General features: G+C 39.5%; 1 protein-coding gene and 1 non-coding gene across 6 annotated transcripts in view; one reads left to right on the top strand and one right to left on the bottom strand.

The window, feature by feature from the left end:
- FBH1 (F-box DNA helicase 1) overlaps positions 1–23,618 on the bottom strand; it is a 44,500-nt gene that overhangs the window by 12,082 nt on the left and 8,800 nt on the right. For all 5 annotated transcript variants that reach the window (XM_024580565.4, XM_045186664.3, XM_045186668.3 and 2 more), the window contains 14 exons: positions 23,219–23,374; positions 20,434–21,032; positions 18,008–18,138; positions 17,778–17,913; positions 14,580–14,770; positions 11,112–11,204; positions 10,681–10,775; positions 7,755–7,923; positions 6,789–7,011; positions 6,097–6,184; positions 5,926–6,012; positions 5,083–5,219; positions 1,151–1,250; positions 935–1,056 (listed from right to left, as the gene is read on the bottom strand). In XM_024580565.4, coding sequence (XP_024436333.1) covers positions 935–1,056; positions 1,151–1,250; positions 5,083–5,219; positions 5,926–6,012; positions 6,097–6,184; positions 6,789–7,011; positions 7,755–7,923; positions 10,681–10,775; positions 11,112–11,204; positions 14,580–14,770; positions 17,778–17,913; positions 18,008–18,138; positions 20,434–21,032; positions 23,219–23,374 — 2,327 coding nt within the window. The remainder of the gene's footprint in view (positions 1–934; positions 1,057–1,150; positions 1,251–5,082; positions 5,220–5,925; positions 6,013–6,096; positions 6,185–6,788; positions 7,012–7,754; positions 7,924–10,680; positions 10,776–11,111; positions 11,205–14,579; positions 14,771–17,777; positions 17,914–18,007; positions 18,139–20,433; positions 21,033–23,218; positions 23,375–23,618) is intronic.
- On the top strand, positions 12,939–13,090 carry LOC112296473 (small nucleolar RNA SNORA62/SNORA6 family). The gene has a single exon (XR_002973916.1). It is a non-coding gene; the product is annotated as a small nucleolar RNA SNORA62/SNORA6 family (small nucleolar RNA).

Genomic DNA, 23,618 nt, shown 5'->3' with positions numbered 1-23,618 from the left:
AAAATGGCTAAATTGTGCTATACCCACTGCATGAAATATTACAGTCATTATAGTGGCAACATGAAAGAAAATATGCTTGTGTGTTGGTATGTACACATAGTACATACTTTTTAATGTACACTGCAATTACAATTATGTAAAAATAAACACCCAGAAGAACAATGAGAAATACTTAGCAAAAAAGAGAATATGAATACTGAGATTAAATCTGAACTTTTTCCTATAAGTTGGTTAATATAATCTTTATAAATTAAGAGGAGAAGTCAGAACATCTTTTGATTATAATTCACTCAAAACATTTATTGAGTGCCTACACATGGAAAATATCTTTCATAAATGAATGAGTGACTATCTTTTAGTCATATAACTTGGCTTCAAAGAGTAAAAAGTGCCACACACATTTCACTGATTCCTAATTTCCCCGTGAAACAGGTAAAGGAAAGGCATTACCTTTATCTTAGAGATGGAGAGAATGAGGCACACAGAAGTTGTGACTTGCCACAAGCCACACAAAGTTAGTGACAGAACCCGAGCTAGAACCAGGTACACACACTCTATCCACTGGAGCCCACTAGCCTGTCCCACTGTGGTGTCCCTCACTGGTTCTTATACTAATGAACAACATACACCAGGACACTCAGAGAGAGCCCGTGGCCTCATTTGCATAGTCAAAGGTGAGAAGGGCATTTACTTTTTAAAGAGTAAGAGAAAAGATCCTCAAGTGCTTGTTGGATCTGACTTTACAGGAATGTTTGGCTAGCATAATCAGAATGTTCCGGGAGAAAGACTTCAGTCATGGCGCAGATGGTGAAAACTGTCAAAACCCCAAATGTTTGCTTGCATAATAATCCTAATTAAAATTAAACGTTTTCATTGTCTATGTTTGTCTGAAATGTTTCTGTGCAAGAAGCAGTCAAGAGAAATTTACTCTTACCCCAATCAAATGTATCTTTGCAGGTACTTCTCCATCGGTCACCCGTACAGCCTCATCAAACACAATGGCATTGGTCCGGGACAACAGGGCCACCTGCCCCTTTGTATCACCTCTAATGCCACCTTTTGGGAGAGAGAACAAACTCTACAGTAAATCCAAATAAAGAGGAAAACTAATTTTTCTAACAAGTAGATGAAAAGTAACTGAAAGCCTTACTCTTATGGTTTCCTCCAACCAAAGTCTTTTTCCGTACTCTCTTGCACACATCCAAGATAGTAGCTCCCACATAAGCTATTTCCACACCAAATCTAAAACTCTGTTGTAAAACAGCAAAACAAAAGGAGTTAGCAACCTCCTCCTGAAGTATGTTAGCATAATTCTATCACTGCGGAGTCGTGGCCTTGCCAAATTGATCCTTCCTGACTCACCTTACCTGGAAAGCATATTTGGAAATTCTCTACTCACTTGTACTGAATAGGAGCTCAACAAAGAATCAAAGACTTTATTTCTAAGTTTTCAGAATAGCATTTTCTACATTGAAGCCTTAGAGTTACCTATTTTTCTTTACCTCTTGTCCCCAAATCCAAATCTTGACAATTCGTCCACCAAATTTTTCATACTATTTTTCTTACCATTGCTGCCAGGTCAGCTCAGAAACTCAAACTTCGTGCCTCACCTACTTGGTCTTTTTCCCTCCAGTCTCCTCCCACTGCCAAAAACCTCTCTATACCTCTGTCAGATCAATCTTTTGTTTTAATCCTTAACTGACAACATGCTTATTAGTGACAGAGAGGGAAGGGAGGGAGAAAGAGAGGGAGAGAAACAAAGATGTGAGAGAGAAACATCAATTGGTTGCCTCTCGCATGTACCTTGACTGGGGACCGAACCTGCAACCCAGGCATGTGCCCTGACCAGGAATCAAATCCTCAACCTTTTGGTTTGTGGGAAGACGCCCAACCAAAAGAGCCACACTGGCCAGGGCTGTCGGATCAATCCTTCACACACACTGTCCTCAAGCCATGTGTGTGCTCAAAAAGGAAGAGCAATACAGGAGGAAAAGGTGATGCGTACATTTTCGAGATTCATCACAGCCTTAACAACCTATTTCCTCTTATTCCCAAAACCAATAGCAAATGTTTCTAAGCAAATCTACCCTTCTTCCCAAAACAAATCTAAGAAGTATAAATTATACAAAAGATTAAGGGAAATTAGGGAAGGCTTCTCTCCTTGCCTTTGAAATTCTCTCTGCATTAATCTAAAAACACTGTCCTACATAACCAACCACAACCACAAGTATTACATCATCATCATTTCCTGAGCAGCCCTACCCACTCTCCGCCTTGGCACACGGCAAAACAATTACCCACCCCTCAAAATTCTGCCTAATACCCTGATTCCTTGACCACTGCAGCTGGAAAGACACCATTCTTCCCCAAACTCATGATATTCATTGCCTACTCCATGCATTTCTAACTTAAGGTAATAAAGGATTATACACTTTGGTGAACATTAACAGTACAGTCTAAGAAAAATGAGACTTTCAACAAATAGTACTTTGTTGCTATAGAACTTTTCTGAGTAAACCATAACCCAAATCATAAAATAAGTATCTGTGAGTCAATGCTGATATAAATAAATGACTGAATAAATAAATGGGAGAGAAGACACAAATCTCCCTTGCAGAATAATTATAAATAATTCATGTAGCTACTCCAACACTTATTGAGTAAGGGCTAAGTATAGTGACTTCCTTCCAAAGTATGTATTATAGTACGGAAAGGGCAAGAGGCAGGGAGAGTAAGTTCACAGTGGAGAAACCAGAGAAACACTACTTCCACTAGATGATCAAGGTCAACGTCAACAGTCATAAATCACATTCCCTCAATATTATGTGATAAAAATGATAGTATGTGCCCTCGATATTATGATGATAATGACAATATTTGTTCTGAAAGATCTTCCTCCCCAACACTCATAAGGTCATAAGAGAAACAGTCAACAAATTTTAACATAGGCATCCTACAAAACACCTAAGCAGTACTCTCCAAAAACAAGGAAAGTCTGAGAAACTGTCACAGCCGACAGGAGGCTACGAAGACATGACAACTACATGTAATATGGTAACCCTCATAAGATCTTGGAACAAAAAAGGATATTAGGTAAAAACTAAGGAAATTTGAATAAACTAAGGGCTTCATAATAATGTGTCAATACTAGTTCATTAATTGTGGCAAACGCACTACACTACTATGTTAATAATAGGGTAAACTGAATGCACAGTATGTGGGAAATTTCCATACTATTTTCTCAATTTTTCTGTAAATCTGACACTAAAAACAATCTATTAAAAAAAAGTTACTCTGAGTTGATGTTACCCCAAATCACTGTAGAATACAACAGGAACTCCAAAGAATAAAGTCACAGAGTAGGCTACAGAACTTTTCATAATATAACAAAACAGTTCAGATTACACTTGGATAGTTGGCACATATCATATCCTCTAACTAGAAAAGCGTTTCTTAAAAGCAGTGCTTCTTGTACCTCTTGGTCTCAGTATTTTTCACATTTCCAAAAATTGCTGAGGCCCTAAAAGAGTTTTAATTATGTGAGTTATATCTAACTATAGTAATCATTAGAAACTTTGATTCATTTAAAAAGAACAATAGCCTTGGCTGGTATGACTCAGTGGATTGAACACTGGCCTGTGAACCAAAAGGTTGCTGGTTTGATTCCCAGTCAGGGCACATGCCAGGGTTGCTGGCCATATCCCCAGATGGGGGCATGTGAGAGGCTATTGATCAATATATCTCTTGCAAGTTGATGTTCCTCTTCCTCTCTTTCTTCCTCCTTTCCCCTCTCTCTCTCTCTCAAAAAAAAAGTAAATAAATAAAAATAACGGTCCTGGCCAGGTAGCTCAGTTGGTTGGAGCATTGTTTGATACACTAAGGTTGTAGGTTTGATCCCCAATCAGGACACACACAAGAAGCAACCAATGAATGAGTAAATGGGTGGAACAATAAGTCAATATTTCTCTCTCTCTATCAATAAAAAACAAATAAATAATAACAAGACAATAAGAAACCCACTGCATAATAACATAAATAACATATTTTTTAATAAACATATTTTCCAAAACAAAAAAAATTTGACAGGAAGAATGCCACTCTTTTACATTTTTGCAAATCTCTTTAATGCTCAGCTGAATAGAAAACAGCTGGATTCTCAGTTCTATGTTCTATTTGCGATGCTGTGTTGTTTTAGTTGAATGACATGAAGAAAACTCAGCCTTACACACGTGCATATAGGAAAGGGGAGGGAAGTTTAATAACCTTTTTGGACAATCAAGGACACCATGAGTTGTCATGCTCACAATGGCAGACATAAGTTTTCCAAAATTTTGATGTCACTTGAAAGTAAAGGTTTTATCTTTGGCAACAAAAAATTGTCAGTTGTTTTCCTGGAATCACAGCTCACTTCACTCATTTTTGGGAAAATGTGAAATACCCAAATCTGAATAACCAGATGTATGTCGGCTGTTCTTTCAATGACTGGTATCACAAGAAAAAAAGCTGCCAGTGTAGCTCCCAACTCAATCACAAAAGTGGTATTCATTAGAAAACCAACATACTTTGGTATGCAGAAGTACTTTATTCATACTTCCCAGTTCATCACCCACAACACTGAAGAAACATCTTCAAGAAATAGCAGTTAATAAAATTCATCATTTTTGCTATGTCAAGTACTTTCTTAAGTGAACTGTATTTTTTTTTTGGGGGGGAGGGGGGTTTGTTGTTGTTTTGTCTTTAAACTGTATGAGTGGCAGTAAAGAACACAATGACTGCTGGCACCATTTGGTGCCGATGCCTTGGTACATGGCAAGGCATGGGCAGTTTCACCCACGCTGCTTTGCGTCATCAGTTCAACACAGTGAAAAAGGCAAATCACTATTATGAAAACTGTTTTGACTTTGTAGATCCCCTGAGAACCACAGAACCACTGCTTAGAAGCAAGGATTGGCTACCTGCTGTGAACCTGACACAAAACCTTGCACAGGTCCTGGCACGTAGTCAGCACTGAAAAACAAGGGCGGAGAACCATGATGCTTCCTTATGCACTTCTGGGGACTTGGAAGCAAAGAGAGCTCTTACCTGTGTGAGATAGAAGACATGAGTGTGAGGGACTGTAAACAGGGCGTTGACGGCACCACGGAAGGTATAGATCTGCTGGTGTGGGTCCCCTACAAAGATCTTTCCACACGGCTGAGACAGGACTATATTCATGATTGCTGCAACCAATAAGAGGGAAAGTAAGAGATCTAAAAGAACGCCAACCCACATGGCAAAAATAAACCACATTTCCGACAGAAAGGATAAAAATGTTTTCATGAAACTAAGCCGGGGCACACTGTACAACAGTTGTGTTTTCCTGCAGTATAGGCACACTCAATTCAAAGAGATGATTTAGTAACAGACAAAAGAACAGTTTCTAGTCCTAGGAATGTAGATTATTTTTAGTCCTAGACAAATTATTGTGGATAAGAAACCACATAGGCAAATATAAAATGAGGTAAATTGTCTTTTCTCTCTAATATTATAACTTAAGGTCCCCAAAGGAACTACAAAGTCACACTGTCTATTTTCCATTAGCCATCTGAAATATATACAACACAAACTGTCCACTCTAAATTGACAATCTCTTCCCACTCGGCATGAGTCTAGGTCCCTACCCTCTGATGACCTATGCTTAGTCAACATTTTAAGAATAACCTGAAGCAAAACATTTAGAGGAAAATTAATCTGCCTTGGGGGGGAGGAAGGACAATTATTGAAATCCAAAGTCAATAAGGGCTTTCTGAGTGACTAAGTATCATTTGTTCCTCTTCTTTAGGACAAATAAGAATGATCAACTCATTTCACGTATATGTCCTCTTATATAATCATGATGTTGTTTCTATGTATTTGAGACTACTGATGTCCTGAATAGTTTATCACCTGGGGTACAGTCCTGGGCCTCATCCACAAAGATGGCATCAAAAGAGGCAAGCAAAGGTTTGCTCAGCTGCCAAAGTTTCAAGTAGCCTAAAAAAAGGGAGTAGCGAGAGTCAGAACTCATAACTAAAGTGGTTACATCTAACAGATACCGAGATTTGGGGACTTGCATACCATCATGAGTCATTTGGTAGGCCTCTTCTTTGCATTCTCCCAGCTTCTGCATGTTATCCCAAAGGCGGCTTGCTTCAAGAACACTGTTCTAGAAAACAAGTAATTGGTAACTCCTAGTTTAAGACCCTGGAAAAGACAGCACCCTGAAATCACACTTCTCGTTTCCACACACAGAGCAGAGGTCAGAATAAAGGCACCATCACAGGTTGGTGAGTGACATCACAGTCACTTCCCTAACTTCCTTTCAGCTCCACGACAGCCCAGGGACAGAACATTGCTCAGACAGCACAAAATCTGATGGACCAAAAAAGGCTGGATTATTTCTCTAGATTTATGACTAATAATTGATTCATAAAAAGAATGGCAAATGATTGAAAAAAGTTGTTAAAAATTAGAAAAGAGATTCCTAATCTTTAGATTCGTCTAGCAGCCGCAATGAAAAGCTCTTATAAACCCTGGGGAGACGCCTCATTGCCGAAGGGAGGACCAGTATTGAGTGAGTTGTCCATGAATGCTCTTCGTAGAAAACACTTTACACCTCACAGCTATCATGACTGGCCTACAGTCTCCCCCTCTACCTTTATTTCCTGCCAGTAGTTATGAAGAAATGAAAGACAAACATAACACTGTATCATGTCAACTCTTCTCATTTAACCCCTGATCCCTAATTCTAAAGATATTTAAATACTCACCAGTTTTTCACTCTGTTCAACCATGACTCTCTGTCCTTGGTTGTCCTTACACCAAATAGGCACGTGATCAATAGTCAGCTCTTCGTCAGCAGAGGCAAAGAAGTTTTCTAAAGTCTTACATACTAGCTTGGCCCTTATGAATCCACCTTTCCCTTCAGCAAGGACAGAATTGACCATGAAGGGTGTTAACTTGAAGAGATTCAATTTCTTCTTTGATTGGTACCTATAATACACACCCCAAATGAACAGTATTTGGCTTTATTGACAACACCAATAAAATGCCCCCTCACTCCCAATAAAGTGCCCCCTCACTCCCAATCCCCTTCTCTCCAATGACACCACAAGGTCACTCTCAGTGTCACGTACAGATGAGGGAAAATAAATAGAAAGCCAGAGAGGTTGAGCCAGGTCCATGTATAATTTGAGATGGCTTCACATTAAGCTTTCAGGAATTCACATACAATAGCCCAAAAGATGAAGTGACTTGTGGCAGACACTGCTACTCTAAGGTGTGAAACAGACTCCAAGAGGCCCCCAAGGGCTGACACTCAAAGTTTCTTGAAACTTTCACATCCAAGGGCATGCTGGTTCAGAGACCTCAAGAGACCTGGGGCAAGTGTACCTCAGCTTAATCTTCTTCCTCTCGCCCCATTCCAAGGAAAACCTAGAAGTGACCGATCAGACTGATACCCTGAACACTAGACAAGTCTTTTTTACTTTCTGTGCTTCAATTCCAGAGAAATGAGATTGGCTCCCCCTTCGGATATTATTTGTAAACAATGTATTTCTATTGGGTAAAAGTACAAATCACTAAATCTATCTTTATATTTCCAGCCTATAAATGGAAACAAAAAGGTTAAATTTTCTTAAGTGTCATTGTGGTGTAAGTCTATATATGATCATGAGGATCGCAACATGAAAAACAGTGATTAGACATAATAACAATGGTGGCGATGTAATGCTCACTTCCGCCCAATGTGTCCATAGGCCATGGAATGAAAGGTTTTGCAGATGACATTGCTGGGGAAGACTCGCTCGGCCTGCTTTGCGATGCTCTTGTTGAATGTCACATAAAGAAACCTGCTCCCAGACCACTTCTCAGCATACTTGACCAGGGTAGAGGTCTTCCCAGTGCCTGGGGAAGCCAAGAGGAAACGAAGTGACCCTCTGACCTGGAAAAACTGTTCCAAAGGATGCCTTCATCATGGCTTATCTATGCCTATCTCGCCTCCTGTTTGAGACCAGACAGTGACAAGCTTTCCAATACCGATAAAAATGAACAATGGTATAGTGAAAAAAAAGGATTCTAAGGCAGGTTAACCTGTGTGGGGATCATGGCCCCGTCAGGTTTTAGTCAAGGAGCGATGGGCAAGCTACTTGGCCTCAACGATCTTCATTTCCTTCTCAGCCACGAGTGGGTAACACTGACTTTGTTGAGGCAGGCAGGATGAAGATAACCATCAAGGTATCCATCCACCAGAAGAATGTAATACGTGGTAGCTATAGCTGGACTAGGGCTCATTAATGCTTTGATGGCAAAAGCATGCAAATGAGATTCATTCTGAACTCTGTCTGCCCTACCTCTCCATCATTCATCTAGTCACCCCATTATTCAACTCTCATTCATTTAATAAATATTTATTGAGCACCTACTACATGTTCATCTGTATGCTAAGTACTGAGAATATATTAAAAGACAATGCAATGTTCGTACATCATAATATAGTTGAAAATAAAATACCAATGCAGTTGAAACAATTAGAACAAAATGAGAGTATAATGATAGCACAGTAAAGTGAAAAAGAATACGAATTTGGAAACAAAAAATTCTCACCCGTCAAAGAAGAAAAATAGTACCTCTTTTCCAAATTTACAGGGTTATTTTGAATATGCATGACATAGTGTAGAAGTATTTTATAAAATGTGTATGTTGGCTATTCTTACTAAATAATCAGGTATCAAATAGTTAATATGAATAATTAGTTACAGGGAAGAGTTCAGAGATCACATGGGACTCAAATGACTAAAGAAGCCTCCATCTGAAACTGGAGAGCATTATGCTAAGTGAAATAAGCCAGGAAGTGAGGGACAAATACCATATGATCTCACCTTTAACTGGAACATAAGCAATAGAAGGAAAAAGCAAACAAAATATAACCAGAGTCATTGAAGTTAAGAACAATCTAACAATAGACAGGGCGGGGGTGGGGGGTGGGGGCGGGGACAGTGGGTAGAGGGGATTACAGGAACTACTATAAAGGACACATGGACAAAACCAAGGGGGAGGGTGGAGAGGGGGGAGGGAGGTGGGTTCAGCTGGGGTGGGGTGGAGGGATGGGGAGAAAAGGCATACAACTGTAATTGAATAACAATAAAAAAAAAAAAAAAAAAAAGAAGCCTCCATCAAGAAAAACCAGAAATGATGAGAGTCACCGTGGTAGGGCAAAAACAAGAGGGAAGGGGAGGAAACAGAGAAGGAGCGGAAGAGGGGGAAAAGGCAGGTTTTTGGAGAGGAACAAATCCAGCTCTGAATTCTAATTTGAACCCCACTTTGAATCCAGGTTGGAATTTTAATTCATATAGTATATACTATATAATGTACTATATAATTCTTACTACATGGTTATATAGTAAGAATAGCCAACATGCACACTTTTAAAAAATATTTTATTTATTTTTAGAGAGAAGGAAAGGGAAAGAGAAAGAGAGGGTGAGAAACATCAATGTGTGGTTGCCTCTTGTACACCCCCAACCGGGAACCCAGACTGCAACCCAGACATGTGCCCTGACTGGGAACTGAACTGGCGACCCTTTGGTTTGTAGGCCGGCACTCAATCCAGAGTCATGTCAGCCAGGGCAGAATAGCCGACATGCACATTTTATAAATATTTCCACTCTATGTCATTCATATTCAAAATAATCCTGTAAGGTTAGAAAAGAGGTACTATGTTTTCTTCTTTAGTGCAAATTTTTTGTTTCCAAATTCATATTCTTTTTCACTTTACTACGTTATTTAACGTGGGACGAATCATTTTTCTTTTTTTGATCCTCACCACAGGACATGCTTATTGATTTTAGAGAGAAGGGAAGGGAGGGAGAACGAGGAGAGAAACATTGATGTGAAAGAGAAACATTGATTGGTTGCCTCCCACACGCACCCGCCCAAGGACCGAACCTGCACCCTGGTCGAACCTGACCAGGATCGAACCTGCAACCTTTTAGTTTATGTAACGACACCCAACCAACTGAGCTACACTAGCCACGGCCTGGGGCAAGTCATTTTAGTTTCTCTCAGGCACATGGCAGGCATTTAAGAAATAGCTGTTGTTGTTTTTACTAGGATACGTAGGCAGAAAAAAGAGGGAAGGAAATTCAGGTAGAGAAAATAGAATGAGCAAAGGTTCAGACAAAAGAATGATCGAGCACTTTAGGAGACTATGAGGACAATGAGCTGACTGAAGCAGGAGAATAGTACACAATATGTTTAGGAACATAGATTAGAAAGAAATGGTGGAAGGGCCTTCTAGACTTCACCCAATAGAAATCAGGAGCTACTAAAACTCTCCGAGAAGAGATTAACATGACCTGCCAGTCCATAAGCAATCAGTGACTGAGCACACACAATGATAAATGACAGGCTGGATCAACCCCTTTGGTCACTACTCAGCAAACTAACCCTATGAACTGCTTGTCTCACAGGGAACTCCAGTGCGGATGCTCCCTGGAGTTGTAAGAAAAAGCAAGATTTACTTGGCAACTGCTTTGATGATTATTTCATTGTAGTTTAATAACAGATCAAAGTAAAGATACTCTGGAAGGTAACAGGGAAGAGGGTGCAGTGATGACAGCCATGACCCTGACCCCCTATTCTAGTACTGGTGAGTTCCCTTACCTGCAAATGCCATAATTTTTACCACCTGGAGAGGTTCCATCTTATGGTTCAGAATCAGCTGCTGTTCATGTGTAAGTTGGATGGTTGTTTTCTTGCTATAATCATTACAGAAGAAAAATTAGAAAAATACAAAGAAATTGAAAAGACCAGGAGATGGACTGTCAAAAAGCAAACAGCTAAATCAGATGAACAAAATTTAACCAAAAACAACACCCCCCTTTAGTGTGATAAAAATGTTCTATAACTAGAATATGATATTGACTGCACACTTAGTAAAATTAATAAAAATCTTTGAATTGTACAATTAAAATGGTAAATTTTATGTAATTTAAATTATACCTCAATAAAGTTGTTAAAGCACCTCTCCTCCTTAAGTATGACAGTCAAGAATGGAAGACAACACACACACACTTACTCATCCATGTACATACCCTGGCCAAACTGATGTTTCCTCTTTAACTGTTGTGGCCTGAGTACCCGAATTCTCCTGAATATACAGGCAATAGAAAATGTTGTAGTGAATCCTGACAGGGAAAAAGCAGATTTAGAGATTATCAAATTAAGTCTCAATCTGTATCTTACTTTTTCTCGGATATATTTAGACTCTTTACTATTTCTAAAAAAAAACAACAAAAACAGAAATCAAAAAAACTCTACCACCCTTTTATGAAAAAAGGAAAGAAAAGAATTTAAGTGTACCTAGAGCTCACCAAAACTCTCTTGGAGAGCACAGTTCAGGGAAAGACACCTGGTCCAGGTGCAACGGCAAAAGGAGAGGGACCAGGGCATGCCCTTTGGGGAACAAGGCATTAGCTGGGATAACAAGAGACAAATAATTACAAGAGCAGTATGAACCAGTTGAAAAAAATGTATTTTCTGCTCCTAGTGGTGAGATTCTTGCTCAGCATCAACATAATGTCATCTTATCTTTCTGAGCCTCTGTTGCTGCTCTGCTTCCTGAGTCTCATGAGGTAATATTGCTTTAGAAGCATGAAGAATATTCTATCCTTTAAGGTTCCAAAGAAAGTTTGCTACATGGGTAACAAGACATGATTACCATCCAAAATATATGAAGAATTCATACAACTCAACATCAAGCAATTCAATTTAAAAAATGGGCAGAGGACTTGAACAGACACTTCTCCCAAGAAGACATATAAACAGTCATCAGATATATGAGAAGATTTCCAACTTCACTGGCTAATAGGGAAATGCAAATCAAAACTACAATGAGAGACCACCTCACTCCTGTTAGAATGGCTGTTATCAACAAGACAAGTAATAACAAGTGTTGGAGAGGTTGTGGAGAAAAAGGAACCCTCATTCACTGCTGGTGTTAATGTAAATGGGTACAGCCACTATGAAAAACAGTATGGAGGTTCCTCAAAAAATTAAGAATAGAGTTATCATATGACCCAGTAGCCCCTCTTCTACTGGGTATCTACCTGAAAAACTCAAAAACATTGATTTGCAAAGATATGTGCACCCCTATGTTCATTGCAGCTCTATTCACAGTGGCCAAGACATGGAAACAACCAACGTGTCCTTAGATAGAAGAATGGATAAAGAAGATGTGGTACATACTATGCAATACTACTCAGCCATAAGAAAAGATGAAATACTGCCATTTGCGACAACATGGATAGACTCCGAGAATATTATGCTAAGCAAAATAAGTCAGTCAGAAAAAACTAAGAACTGTGTGATTTCACTCATATGCAGGACATAAAACTGAAACTCATAGACACAGACAACACTACGGGGGTTACCAGAGGGAAGGGGTGGGGGGTAGTAAAGGGAAGGGGGTCAAATATATGGTGATGGAAGATGATTTGACTTTGGGTGGTGGGCACACAATGCAATATACAAATTATGTGTCATAGAAATGTACACTTGAAACCTATATGAACCTATTAAATACTGTCATGCCAACAATTTTTTCTTAAAAGATAAGATTACCAAGAACTAGAAAACAAGACAGCCTGCAAGTCACCAAGAAAGACCAAAGACGACACGATGCACTCAACAGAGGCACTGGACATGGTCGAGCACGTCCCATCACAAGCCACTCCAAACCTCTGTGTTCACATGAACCCAAACTCATGTCCTTCTATCACCCATTGCCCACCATTTAGAGCAATGCTCCCCATTCCCAGAGGGAGAAGAGATGATTTCCACACATCAATCTTTTTGATGAAACAAATACTTTTAATAATACAACATTTCAGTCTCTGGTCACACTAAGATTATTTCTCAGGACTGCACATTGCTAGAGCTCAGAGTCGAGGCCACTGGTGGCCGAGGAACTCACAAGTGGAGGTAGTGTTCTACACGAGGGGCAAGTTTTCACTAACACCACAAGGGGCTCTGGCCCAATCACTGGAGTTTGATAGTAATCCTTGCTATAAGTGGGGGGGGGGAAAAAAGGTTATCTCCCAGGTAAAGCAGGAAAAAATATATAAACACAACATATCAATCTCCCATTCCTCATCTATGTCCATGTAAACATGCAGATTATTTGTAGGTTTCTATTTGTACTTATGGTCATTATTCGTCATCTTTGAATTTGTCTAGTCCTAATAATGTCATCAAGCTCCTTGCCCCACATCTCAATGCCAGGGAGTGGGATACAACCTAAACAATATTTAATGAATTGAAATATATCTCAGAAACACAGCAAATATTCTTTTCTGGAGAATAAATGTTCCATCCTTAAATTTCACCACGAATGGCTGGGCCACAGCTCACCTGGTGCCTCCAGAAGCCCCTCCTAAGGCTCACTAACTCCAGAACAGGAAATCTGGAAATCCTCTCTGGAATGCCTGCTTCTCCAAGATCTACTACTTTGTCAATCTGCTGGCCTCCATGCCAGGGGTCAGGGCCTCCTAGAATTTGCCCTTCATACCTTGGATTTCATTTTAACTGCTAATATGGCCTACAACATCTTCCTTCATCTGGTCACTGTAGACCTCTCATAAACATATACCAATCTCCCTCTTATTCACTACATCCTTGTCACTAGACTTCCTCTGTTCTTTGAATATACTAAATTTATTCTCATCTTTGGGCCCTTAAAGTATCCATTCCTTCTGCTAAAATGCTATCCCCACAAATCCTGAAGTGGCCGTCTCCTCCTGACATTCAGATTTCAATTCAGATGTTACCTCCTCAGAAAAGCTTTTTCTCACCCAGTCTAAAGCAGTGCTCCTCATTGCCCTTGACCATCACCTGTTCTTTTCTTTGCACCACTAATCACTCATTAAAATGATCTTGTTAAAATTATTTACTTATGCAGTATCTGTCTCCCCTCACTAGAACATACAGTCCACATGAAAGGCATTGCTAGTGCCTGGAAACCTATCTGACATGTAGTAGGTGCTCAAATTCTGCTGAATGTACACATCCCTCTCAAAACCGACCTGTGCATATCTGCTGGTGAGTGAAACTGTGATGGTCAGTCAGAATTAGCAACCCATTAGCTATAGCCTTTCTCACACTGCGATGATAAAGAGACAAGATTTAACCACAATTTTTATATCCTATCCCCCAAAAAGTGAGAAATGGGGGAACCCAATCCTAACATTTTCCTAGGAAAATTGTAGCCACAAATGACTGAAGAAGGCTTCTTTTAGTAAGGAGACCTCACTTGGGGCTTCGATACCCTTGCGTGTAACTGCCTCAGTGATTCTTTTTACAGTTGTACAGCACTTTATATTTGCAGAACACTGTTACCTACACCACTCCACTTAAATCTTGCAATTCCTTTATTTCACAGATAAAGAAATTGAGCAATGTGAGTTTTATGGCTTGCCCAGTGTTAAAGTGGCAGAGCTGGGACTTGTCATAAGGCTAGGACCTTCACTCTGTCAGAGTCTCTGCCCTCCCTCCCAACGCTTTACCGATTGCTGACGTTAATTCCCTTCTCCCTCATGGCATAGAGAAGCACAGCGATGCAGTATAAGGTCTCAGTGATGTCTGGCATTGTCACAGTGGAGCCAGGTCTTCTGAGGCAGAAGAGTAGCTGCTGGATGTCATTCACACTGTTGGAGAGGAGAACAATGGCTGCTACCAGAGCCCACACGTTGACACCCTGGAGGGAGATAGACCGGGAAAGGAAGAAAAGACCCCAAAATACAGGTCACAATTAATAAATATCACATCAGACAATCAGTGAGGAAACCCAAGTCTGGGGTTCAGGTGCCAGGTACATATTGCCTGAACTGAGTGCAAACTTCCCAAATGATATGAGGGAAACGGGAACCCTTTCTTTTGCCTTGGATTCCGTTCTTCTAGTTACTTCTGGATTTAAGTTCTTAGAGTAATTTAATTAACATTTATAAACTATTTAACATAGAACTTTGCAAGAGACGATGCTCTCATCTCCCCACCCCTCCTCTCCAGGTTAGTGTGAGCTCCCAGGTCCACACACACTCAACAGCATCACAACAGGATCACTATTAAATGGGTGTCTGCCTGCGAGGCACAACAGATGAGAGATACAAAAGAAGACAGCAGGCTGTGGGGGGGAAATCAAGGCTGACAACTCTCTAGCATTAAAATATTAATTTACTATTTACTTCATTATTATTTAATAATTATTAAATATTAAGTTAAATATGAAGTAAATTATTGAAAATTTATTATTACAAACACAGTATGATCCACTTAGTAATGTCTAAGAAAATGTTCACTGACGTGGAAATAGTCAATAACAGACACATACCTTTCTCATTCTTAACTTTACAAATCTCCCTGTTTAAAAATGCATTCCAATTTAATCTCCAAAATATATAAAGAATTCATACAACCCAACACCAGGAAGACAAATAATCCACTTAAAATATGGGCAAAGGACCTGAATAGATACTTCACCAAGGAGGACATACAGATGGTCTATAGACATAAGATGCTTAACATCACTAGCCATCAGAGAAATGTAAATTAAAACCACAATGAAATATTGCCTCACACCTGTCAGAATGGCTGTCACTAATGAATCAACGATAAGTGCTGGCAAGGATGTGGAGAAAAGGAAACCCCAGGGCACGTTGGTGGGAATGCAGACTGGTGCTGCCACTGTGGAAAACAGTATGGAATTTCCTCAAAAAATTAAAAATGGGACTGCCTTATGATCCAGAGGTTCCACTGCTGGGAATATACCCTAAGAATCCTGAAGAACCAATTCAAAAGAATTTATGCACCCCTCTATTCATAGCAGTGCTATTTACAATAGCTAAGTGTTGGAAAAAGCCTAAGTGCCCATCAGTAGATGAGTAGATTAAAAAACACTGGTACATTTACACAATGGAATACTATGCAACAGAAAGAAAGAAGGAAGCCGTACCTTTTGCAACAGCATGGATGGACTTGGAGAACATTATGCTAAGTAAAATAAGCCAGGCGGTGAAAGAGAAATACCATATGACCTCACTTATAACTGGAATCTAATAAACAAAATTAACTAATGAGAAAAATAGAACCAGGCACATGGAAATATGATAGCTGTAGGAAGAAAGGAGAGGCAAGGGAATGGTGGAAGGAAGGAGAAGGGACAGGCAAAGAACATATATGAAACACACATGAACATGGACAATGGAGAGGGGATTGACTGTGGGCTAGAGGGGTGGGCTGGATGGAGGAGGCAAAATGGGGACAACTATAATAGAATAAACAACAAAAATAAAAATAATAAAATAAATAAATAAAAATAAAAGTGCATTCCATGCACCTCTCATGACAATCATCCTGTGAAAGAAAACTTACTCCATCATCATCAACAATCACTGAAGGTAGAAGGAAAAATGCACATGGATGAATTTCTCAGTGTATTGGTTGCAGGCTGAGATTGCATATAGCTTCTAAAATAAAATTTGAAAATCCATGATCTGAATGAGGAACCACAAGTCAGGAAACTGAGGACTATTTCCACCTTCTCATTAACTCATGTGCATCTGTAGCAAGACCCTGATTTCTCTGGTCCTCACATAACCTATGTTATTGACAATGGAATGGGCTGCCCTGTAAAGAAATCCTTATTAATCTAAGTGTTCAGAGGTTTAATGACCATCCTCTGTTGAGGATTTCTCAACAGCATAGGGCATTGGACTAACTGCTTTTAAAAATTTCTTCCAAATATAAGCATCTACAATGTGGCCTTTTACTTCTCTAATGGGACCAATGACAAGATTAAGGCTTAAAAACAGAGATAAAAGAAAGATCTTTTTTTTTTAATTTTTAAATTATTTTATTGTTGTTCAATTACAGTTGTCTGCATTTTCTCCCCACCCCTTTACCCCATCCCAGCCAAACCCACTTCCCTTCCCTGCTTCCACCCTCCCTCTTGGTTTTGTCCATGTGCCCTTTATAGTAGTTCCTGAAAACCCTTCTCCCCACTATCCCTTCCCCCCTCCCCTCTGGCTACTGTTAGATTGTTCTTAACTTCAATGTCTCTGGTTATATTTTGTTTGCTTTTTTCTTCTGTTGATTATGTTCCAGTTAAAGGTGAGATCATATGATATTTGTCCCTCACCGCCTGGCTTATTTCACTTAGTATAATGCTCTCCAGTTCCATCCACGCTGCTGCAAAAGGTATAAGCTCCTTCTTTCTCTCTGCTGCGTAGAATTCCATTGTGTAAATGTACCATAGGTTTTGGATCCACTCATTTGCTGATGGGCATTTAGGTTGCTTCGAGCACTTGGCTATTGTAAATTGTGCTGCTGTGAACATTGGGGTGGATAGGTTCTCTTGGACTGGTGTTTCAGGGTTCTTAGGGTATAATCCCAGCAGCGGAATTGCTGGGTCAAAGGGCAGTTCCATTTTTAGTTTTCTGAGGAAATTCCATACTGTTTTCCACAGTGGCCACACCAGTCTGCATTCCCACCAACATTGTACTAGGGTTCCCTTTACTCTGCATCCTCTCCATCATTTATTTGTTGATTTGTTTATGTTGGCCACTCTGACTGGTGTGAGATGGTACCTCATTGTGGTTTTAAAAATAAATCTAAAACAACCTTCAGCCAAACTTAATCACCAGTACACTGAGAAATGAGAAAAATGTGTCACCTCCCCAGTAATTCCCCACAGCCTCTTCACATACCGCAGCAGCAACGTAAAGGTCAGGGAGGTGTTGCCGCACGCATGCCTCTGCCTCAGGAAGGAGGAGATGATCCCTCAGACTCCACAGTGCCCTTCCAGGATCCACACTTGGGGAGCATTTAGTGGTGGCTGTATAGCTGTAAGACATTCACAGAGGAGTCCATAAGAAAGATGATCACATACGGGAAGGACTTCAGAAATTGTCTTCCTTGCAGAAGAAAAGCAACTCACCGGATGAGGTTCAGCACACAGAGGTCTGACTCTTTCTCAATACCGTAGTTCAACAGGATGCCATCTACTTTGCTGACAGCTTGCTCTTCGTTCATCAGGTATTGATGATACAACTTTTTCCAAGGAATGAACTATATAGTTGAAAAATCCAAAATAACATGCAGGAAATGACTATTAGCAGATTAGACCACAAACATATGGATAATCTTCTACCAATTAAAAAGCAATTACAGCCCTGGCCAGTGTGGCTCAGTTGGTTGGAGCATCATCCCATAAACTGAAAGGTGGTGGGTTTGATTCCCAGTGAGGGCACATGCCTAGGTTGAGGGTTCAGTTCCAGGTTGGGGCACACATGCAAGGCAACTGATCAATGTTTCTCTCTCACATCAATGTTTCCTTCTCTTTCTCCTTCTCTTCTCCTCTAAGCGTGTCCACAGGTGAGGATTTTTTTTTTTTTTAAAGCAATTTAGCTCACAATTTAAAAGCTAAGCAAATAAGGTACAAACATTACACAAATCTTGGTAGGAAACTAGGAGAACCAGGTCTTGGTTTGGGTTTGAACGCTAACTTGGTATAGAATCTGGCAAAAGCTAGTGCTTCAACTTCCCTGTCAAAATATCGGGACACAAAGGCTCAGAGTTTCAACAGGATTAAATAATACGAAGCTGTGGCCACACGAATACCAGACAAGAGTCTAAGTCAGAAATTATTATAAGAGACAAAGAAGGAGATTATATAATGATGGAAGGGTCAATTCACCAAGAAGATATAACAATTATAAATATATATGTACCCACAACAGAGTTCCTAAATCCAGGAAATAAACACTGACAGAATTGAAGGGGAAACAAGCAGCAACATAACAGCAGTGGAGACTTCAATACTCCTCTTTCCAGAATGGACAGAACAATCAGTCAGAAGAGCAATTAGGAAACAAAGAACTTGAACAACAGTAAGTGAATTGAACCTAACAGACTTATATAGAACACTCCACTGAACAACAGCAGAATACACAGTCTTCTCAAGTGCACATGGAACAATTTATAAAATAGATCACATGCTAGGCCACAAAACAGGTCTTAACAAATTTTAAAGTCTTGAAATTATGGAAAGAATCTTCTTAAATCCCTGTGGAATGAAACTAGAAATCAGTAGCAGAAAGAAAACCTGAAAATTCACAAATACGTGAAAATGAAACAACACACTCTTAAAATAATCAATAGGTCAAAAAAGAAATCACAAAGGAATTAGAAAATACCTTGAGACAAAAGAAAACAAAAACACAGCACGCCAAAACTTATGGGATGAAATGAAAGCAGTGTTAAGAAAGAAGTTATAGCTGTTAAAACTTACATTAAAAAGAAGAAAGTTCAAATATATGGTGACAAAAGAAAATTTGACTTTGGGTGGTGGGCACGCAATGCAATATACAGATGATATATCATAGAATTGTACACATGAACCCTATATGAGCTTATTATCATTGTCACTCCAATAAATTTTAACTAAAAAATAAAATAAAAATAAATTAACATTGAATAAAAAGAGAAAAATTACAAATCAACCCTAATTTTACACCCAAAGGAACTAGAAAGAGTTCTAAAAAAGAGGAGAAAACTAAACCCAAAGCTAGCAGACAGAAGGAAATAATAAAGAGTAGAGCAGAGATAAATAAAATAGGGATAGAAGAAATATTAAAAATGAATGAAACTAAGAGTTGTTATTTTTAAAAAAAAGATCAACAAAGTTGACAATCCTTTGGTAGATAAGAAAAAAAAGAGATTTCAATAACTGAAATCAGAAACAATAGTGGATGTTACAACTGCTGTCACAGAAATAAAAAGATTAAGAGAACCCTATGACATAACACTCATGTATAATTTACCTATAAGTCAAGTGTCATGAGGCACAGTGGAGAATGCAGAGAACATTTATGGGACAACCCACCTTCTATCAATGAGCTAATAATTTAAAAGGAGGAGGAAGGCTCTCTAAAGTGAAATACAGAATGTGATTAAGTTTGTAACAGGTAAAAATTGCTACAGGAGCACAAGGAAGAGAGAGTGAAATGAGAAGGAATAGAATGAAGCCTTGAAGAGGTAAGATGTCAATGGATACGAGGGACCCCTTACATGGACGTATGGTGGGGGCAGTAGAACATGTGGAAAGCAATATGCAGTCTTTGGTTGAGATGCAACAAATCATTTGTTGTGGACAGAACACAGGGATGTGCTGAGAAGAAGTGAGCAATGAGGCTGAGATAATAAGGTGGGACAAATACGGAAAGCCTTACATGCCTCCAGGGAACTGTGATTTTATTTGGAGGCAAATGGAAACTAAACACTATAATCAGAAGTATACATTAAAGGAAGCTAATCTATGTATTTTTAGAGAAAACACCATAGAACTCCAAGTGCTTTACATACCAGTGGATCACTAATTATCTCCCTCCAGAGGTGGCACACCAAGCAGAGATTCCAACAGAGATCTTCCACAGGGAGGAAAGAAAAAATGTGTCTTAGGACTTCACTGGGCAAGCTACAGATGTGTTTCTGTGGTTCTTGGCAGGGCAAGGTCCCAAGAAGCCCATAGTAAGAGTCAGGGATGGGATCAGGACCCATGTCCTCCACTTCCTGGTTGGATTCTTCAGACTCTGCAGAGAGCCATGACAGAGAGCCCTCTACTTCTTGCCTGGCTTCCCTGGCTTTTGAGCGGGACAGGGAAAATCGCCGTAGGGTTTTCTTAGAAACCCCACCCCACTGACTGGTCCCTATAGCTTGATTCCTCTCATCCTCAAGGGACCGAGAGCGCTTCCTTGCAGGTAGAGCAGAGCCTGATGAGCCCAGTCTTGCTTCTCCATCACCTTCCCGAGGCAGGGCACAATTGCTTTCTGCAGCAAAGATCACTTCACCCTCCGAGTCCTGAGAGTGGTTCTGGTCCACAGAGTTGCTTTTAGCCATGTCATTGATGCAGCGCTTCTGGCCGGCTAGGAGGAATTCAGTGATGTATCTTTGAGATCCTTGACCTGTACAGAGAACCCAAACAGAATAGTGAGAAATAAATAATGACTGCTAACCATTATTGACCCAAATGATACAATTTTCAATTAAGAGACAAGTACAAACTTGTTGGCTAATTGATTATATAAAGAGCTTAATAAAAAAAAGTTATATTTGGCTTTAACATATCGTCAAGCACATAAATGGAGTGAGACAGAGACCTGTCCTTAGATGGCGTGAGGACAACATTATACCTTGTAATACATGTGAACTGAATAAATGATGGACAGACAAAAGCCAAATGACTGCTCACATTCATTCACACATCCACCTACAAAAATTTATGCCTCTTGGCTTGCTCTTACAATAAAAAAATCTAAGTTTGCTTAAGTAGAAAGAAAAATACTTTATGTTATCAGGATTCAGTAAAACCCACTCTCTCCTGTGGCAGAGTTAAAACCCATTTATTTTCACGTCCTCCTGTGAAGCTGATACATTAATTTATTTTGAAATAAAGAGTCAGAATTCTCTTCATATTATTAGAGTGCTACCTAGTCTACTCTACAAATTTATTCATAAGCATCTATGAATCTAAGACAAAAACAAGGTGAAAAATGGTATATATAGTCCTTGACCTCAGAGGCTTTTCAAGCACTAAAGGAAATTAAATGGTGATTTTACAGATTACCACCGCATTTTAAGCTCCTATAAGTTATTGTAAAATGCCAATGAAGTATTTAAACACCTTATCACATACAACAAACTATGTGGTTCCTTTCTGAAATGATTATAGTCAGAATTCTCACTTTGGAAAATGAGAGAGTGAAGCAAAACTAAGTTTGGCCTTTAATAGAATTTAACGTTTTTTTCTACATTAGGAAAAAAAGCCCCTACAACTTTCTGGGGCAATTTGATAAAAACCCAGAGTTTTGAAGTCAACAGGCCTGGGCTAAATCTTGACATTTTCTGCCCTAACTGGTGTAGCTCAGTGGATTGAACATTGTACTGTAAACCAAAAGGCCACTGGTTTGATTCCCGGTCAGGGAACATGCCTGGGTTGTCGGCCAGGTCCCCTGGCTGGCAAAAGGCAACTGATCACACATTGATGTTTCTCTCCCTCTTTTTCTCCCTCCCTTCCCCTCTCTCTCAAAATAAATAAATAAAATCTTTTAAACTTTTTTTGACATTTTCCTTATCATGAAATTCAATCACAGCAGGATCTATTAAGAGCCTACTGCATTCTCAGCGCCAGGACTCCTCACTGAAACACGCACGTGCTGACACAGTCTTTGCTGGTAAAGAACTCGCAACAGAGGATAAGTTGACTTATACACACAAAGAAAACAAAATATAACCATTTAGTTTAAAACTGCCTCATAAATTTGTTATGGCAGGTCCAAAATGTGATAAACACATATTACAATGTGTTTAAAGAAAATTAGATGAGATTTGAGTTGGATTCTGAAATTAGATATATCAAGGGGAATTAAGGTAATCTGGATCATACTAATAGATATTAGCAAAAGTAGGAATTCATTTGGCGCATATAGAGGTAATAAGAAAACCAAAGTGTCAGAAATAGAACTTGCATGTAATCAATAATGCATATCAGGTGATGGCAAGTTTGAGCTTGAGTCCATAATAGTAACAGAGAGACCTCTCACTGTAGGTCTTCAGAGCCGCAGTGACATGACAGGAAATGGCACTCAAAATATTAACCTGATGTATGTTCCAGCTGATCTGAAAGAACCTAAATCTAAAGGCAAGGAGAAATCTCACTGTAGCAGTCCAGGCCTGAGGTGACCAAGGCCATGGTCTACCATGAAATCACCGAATGAAGGAACATTCTGAGGAAAAATAATGACACAGTGGACCCAGTGACAAGTGGACAAAGAGAATTACTGCAGAGTCAAGAAATCACAATGGTTCTAGATTGGAATGGTGGTGATACTGGTATGGGTTTTCCTACCACGTCATAATTAAGCAAGCTAATGGAGTTCATTCACTCACATTTTCCTGAGACCTTTACCAACCACTATAATAGGACGGGATTTTCATGGAAAACTCACAAATAATTTTTTTAAAAAGTGTCTAACTGTTTCAACAGGATGACAAAAATAACAGTAGTAGTACTTACAAATACTTAGGAGATATTCAAAGGCCACACACACTACAGATTCTGAAATGTGAGGTACTTTTTTGGAAGACAAACCTCTAGTCCCTCTTTTTGTTCTGGGTCTAGGATAGAGACCATGGTTCGGGTCTCTGTTTGTCCATCGTTGACTGAAGGGCTGGGTCACAGCCAAGTGACTCCGAGCCAAATGTTGGCAGTCGATGGCTGTAAGATGCTTCCGCTTAAACCGTCTCACTGTTTTGTACAAAAAAGCAGAAGAAATGGGACACCTGTTAGTTACCACCAATTCTACAAGTAGGCCGGCAAATTGTCCTTAATTTTCAAGGAATACAGTGACTGTGGACCGACCGCCCCAGACAGCCCTTTTCTTTTTGCTTATGTTCCCATCAACTTTTAGTCATTTCATAGTTTGTTAGCATTTCTTCCTCAAAATTTAAGAAAGAATTCTAAAATAAGATCGTAAAAAGACATCTTTTTC

Source organism: Desmodus rotundus, chromosome 4 (assembly GCF_022682495.2).
Source record: "Desmodus rotundus isolate HL8 chromosome 4, HLdesRot8A.1, whole genome shotgun sequence".
Lineage (NCBI taxonomy): Eukaryota > Metazoa > Chordata > Mammalia > Chiroptera > Phyllostomidae > Desmodus > Desmodus rotundus.
Note: the sequence above shows the minus strand (reverse complement) of the source record. Positions and strands in the feature narration are given on the sequence as shown.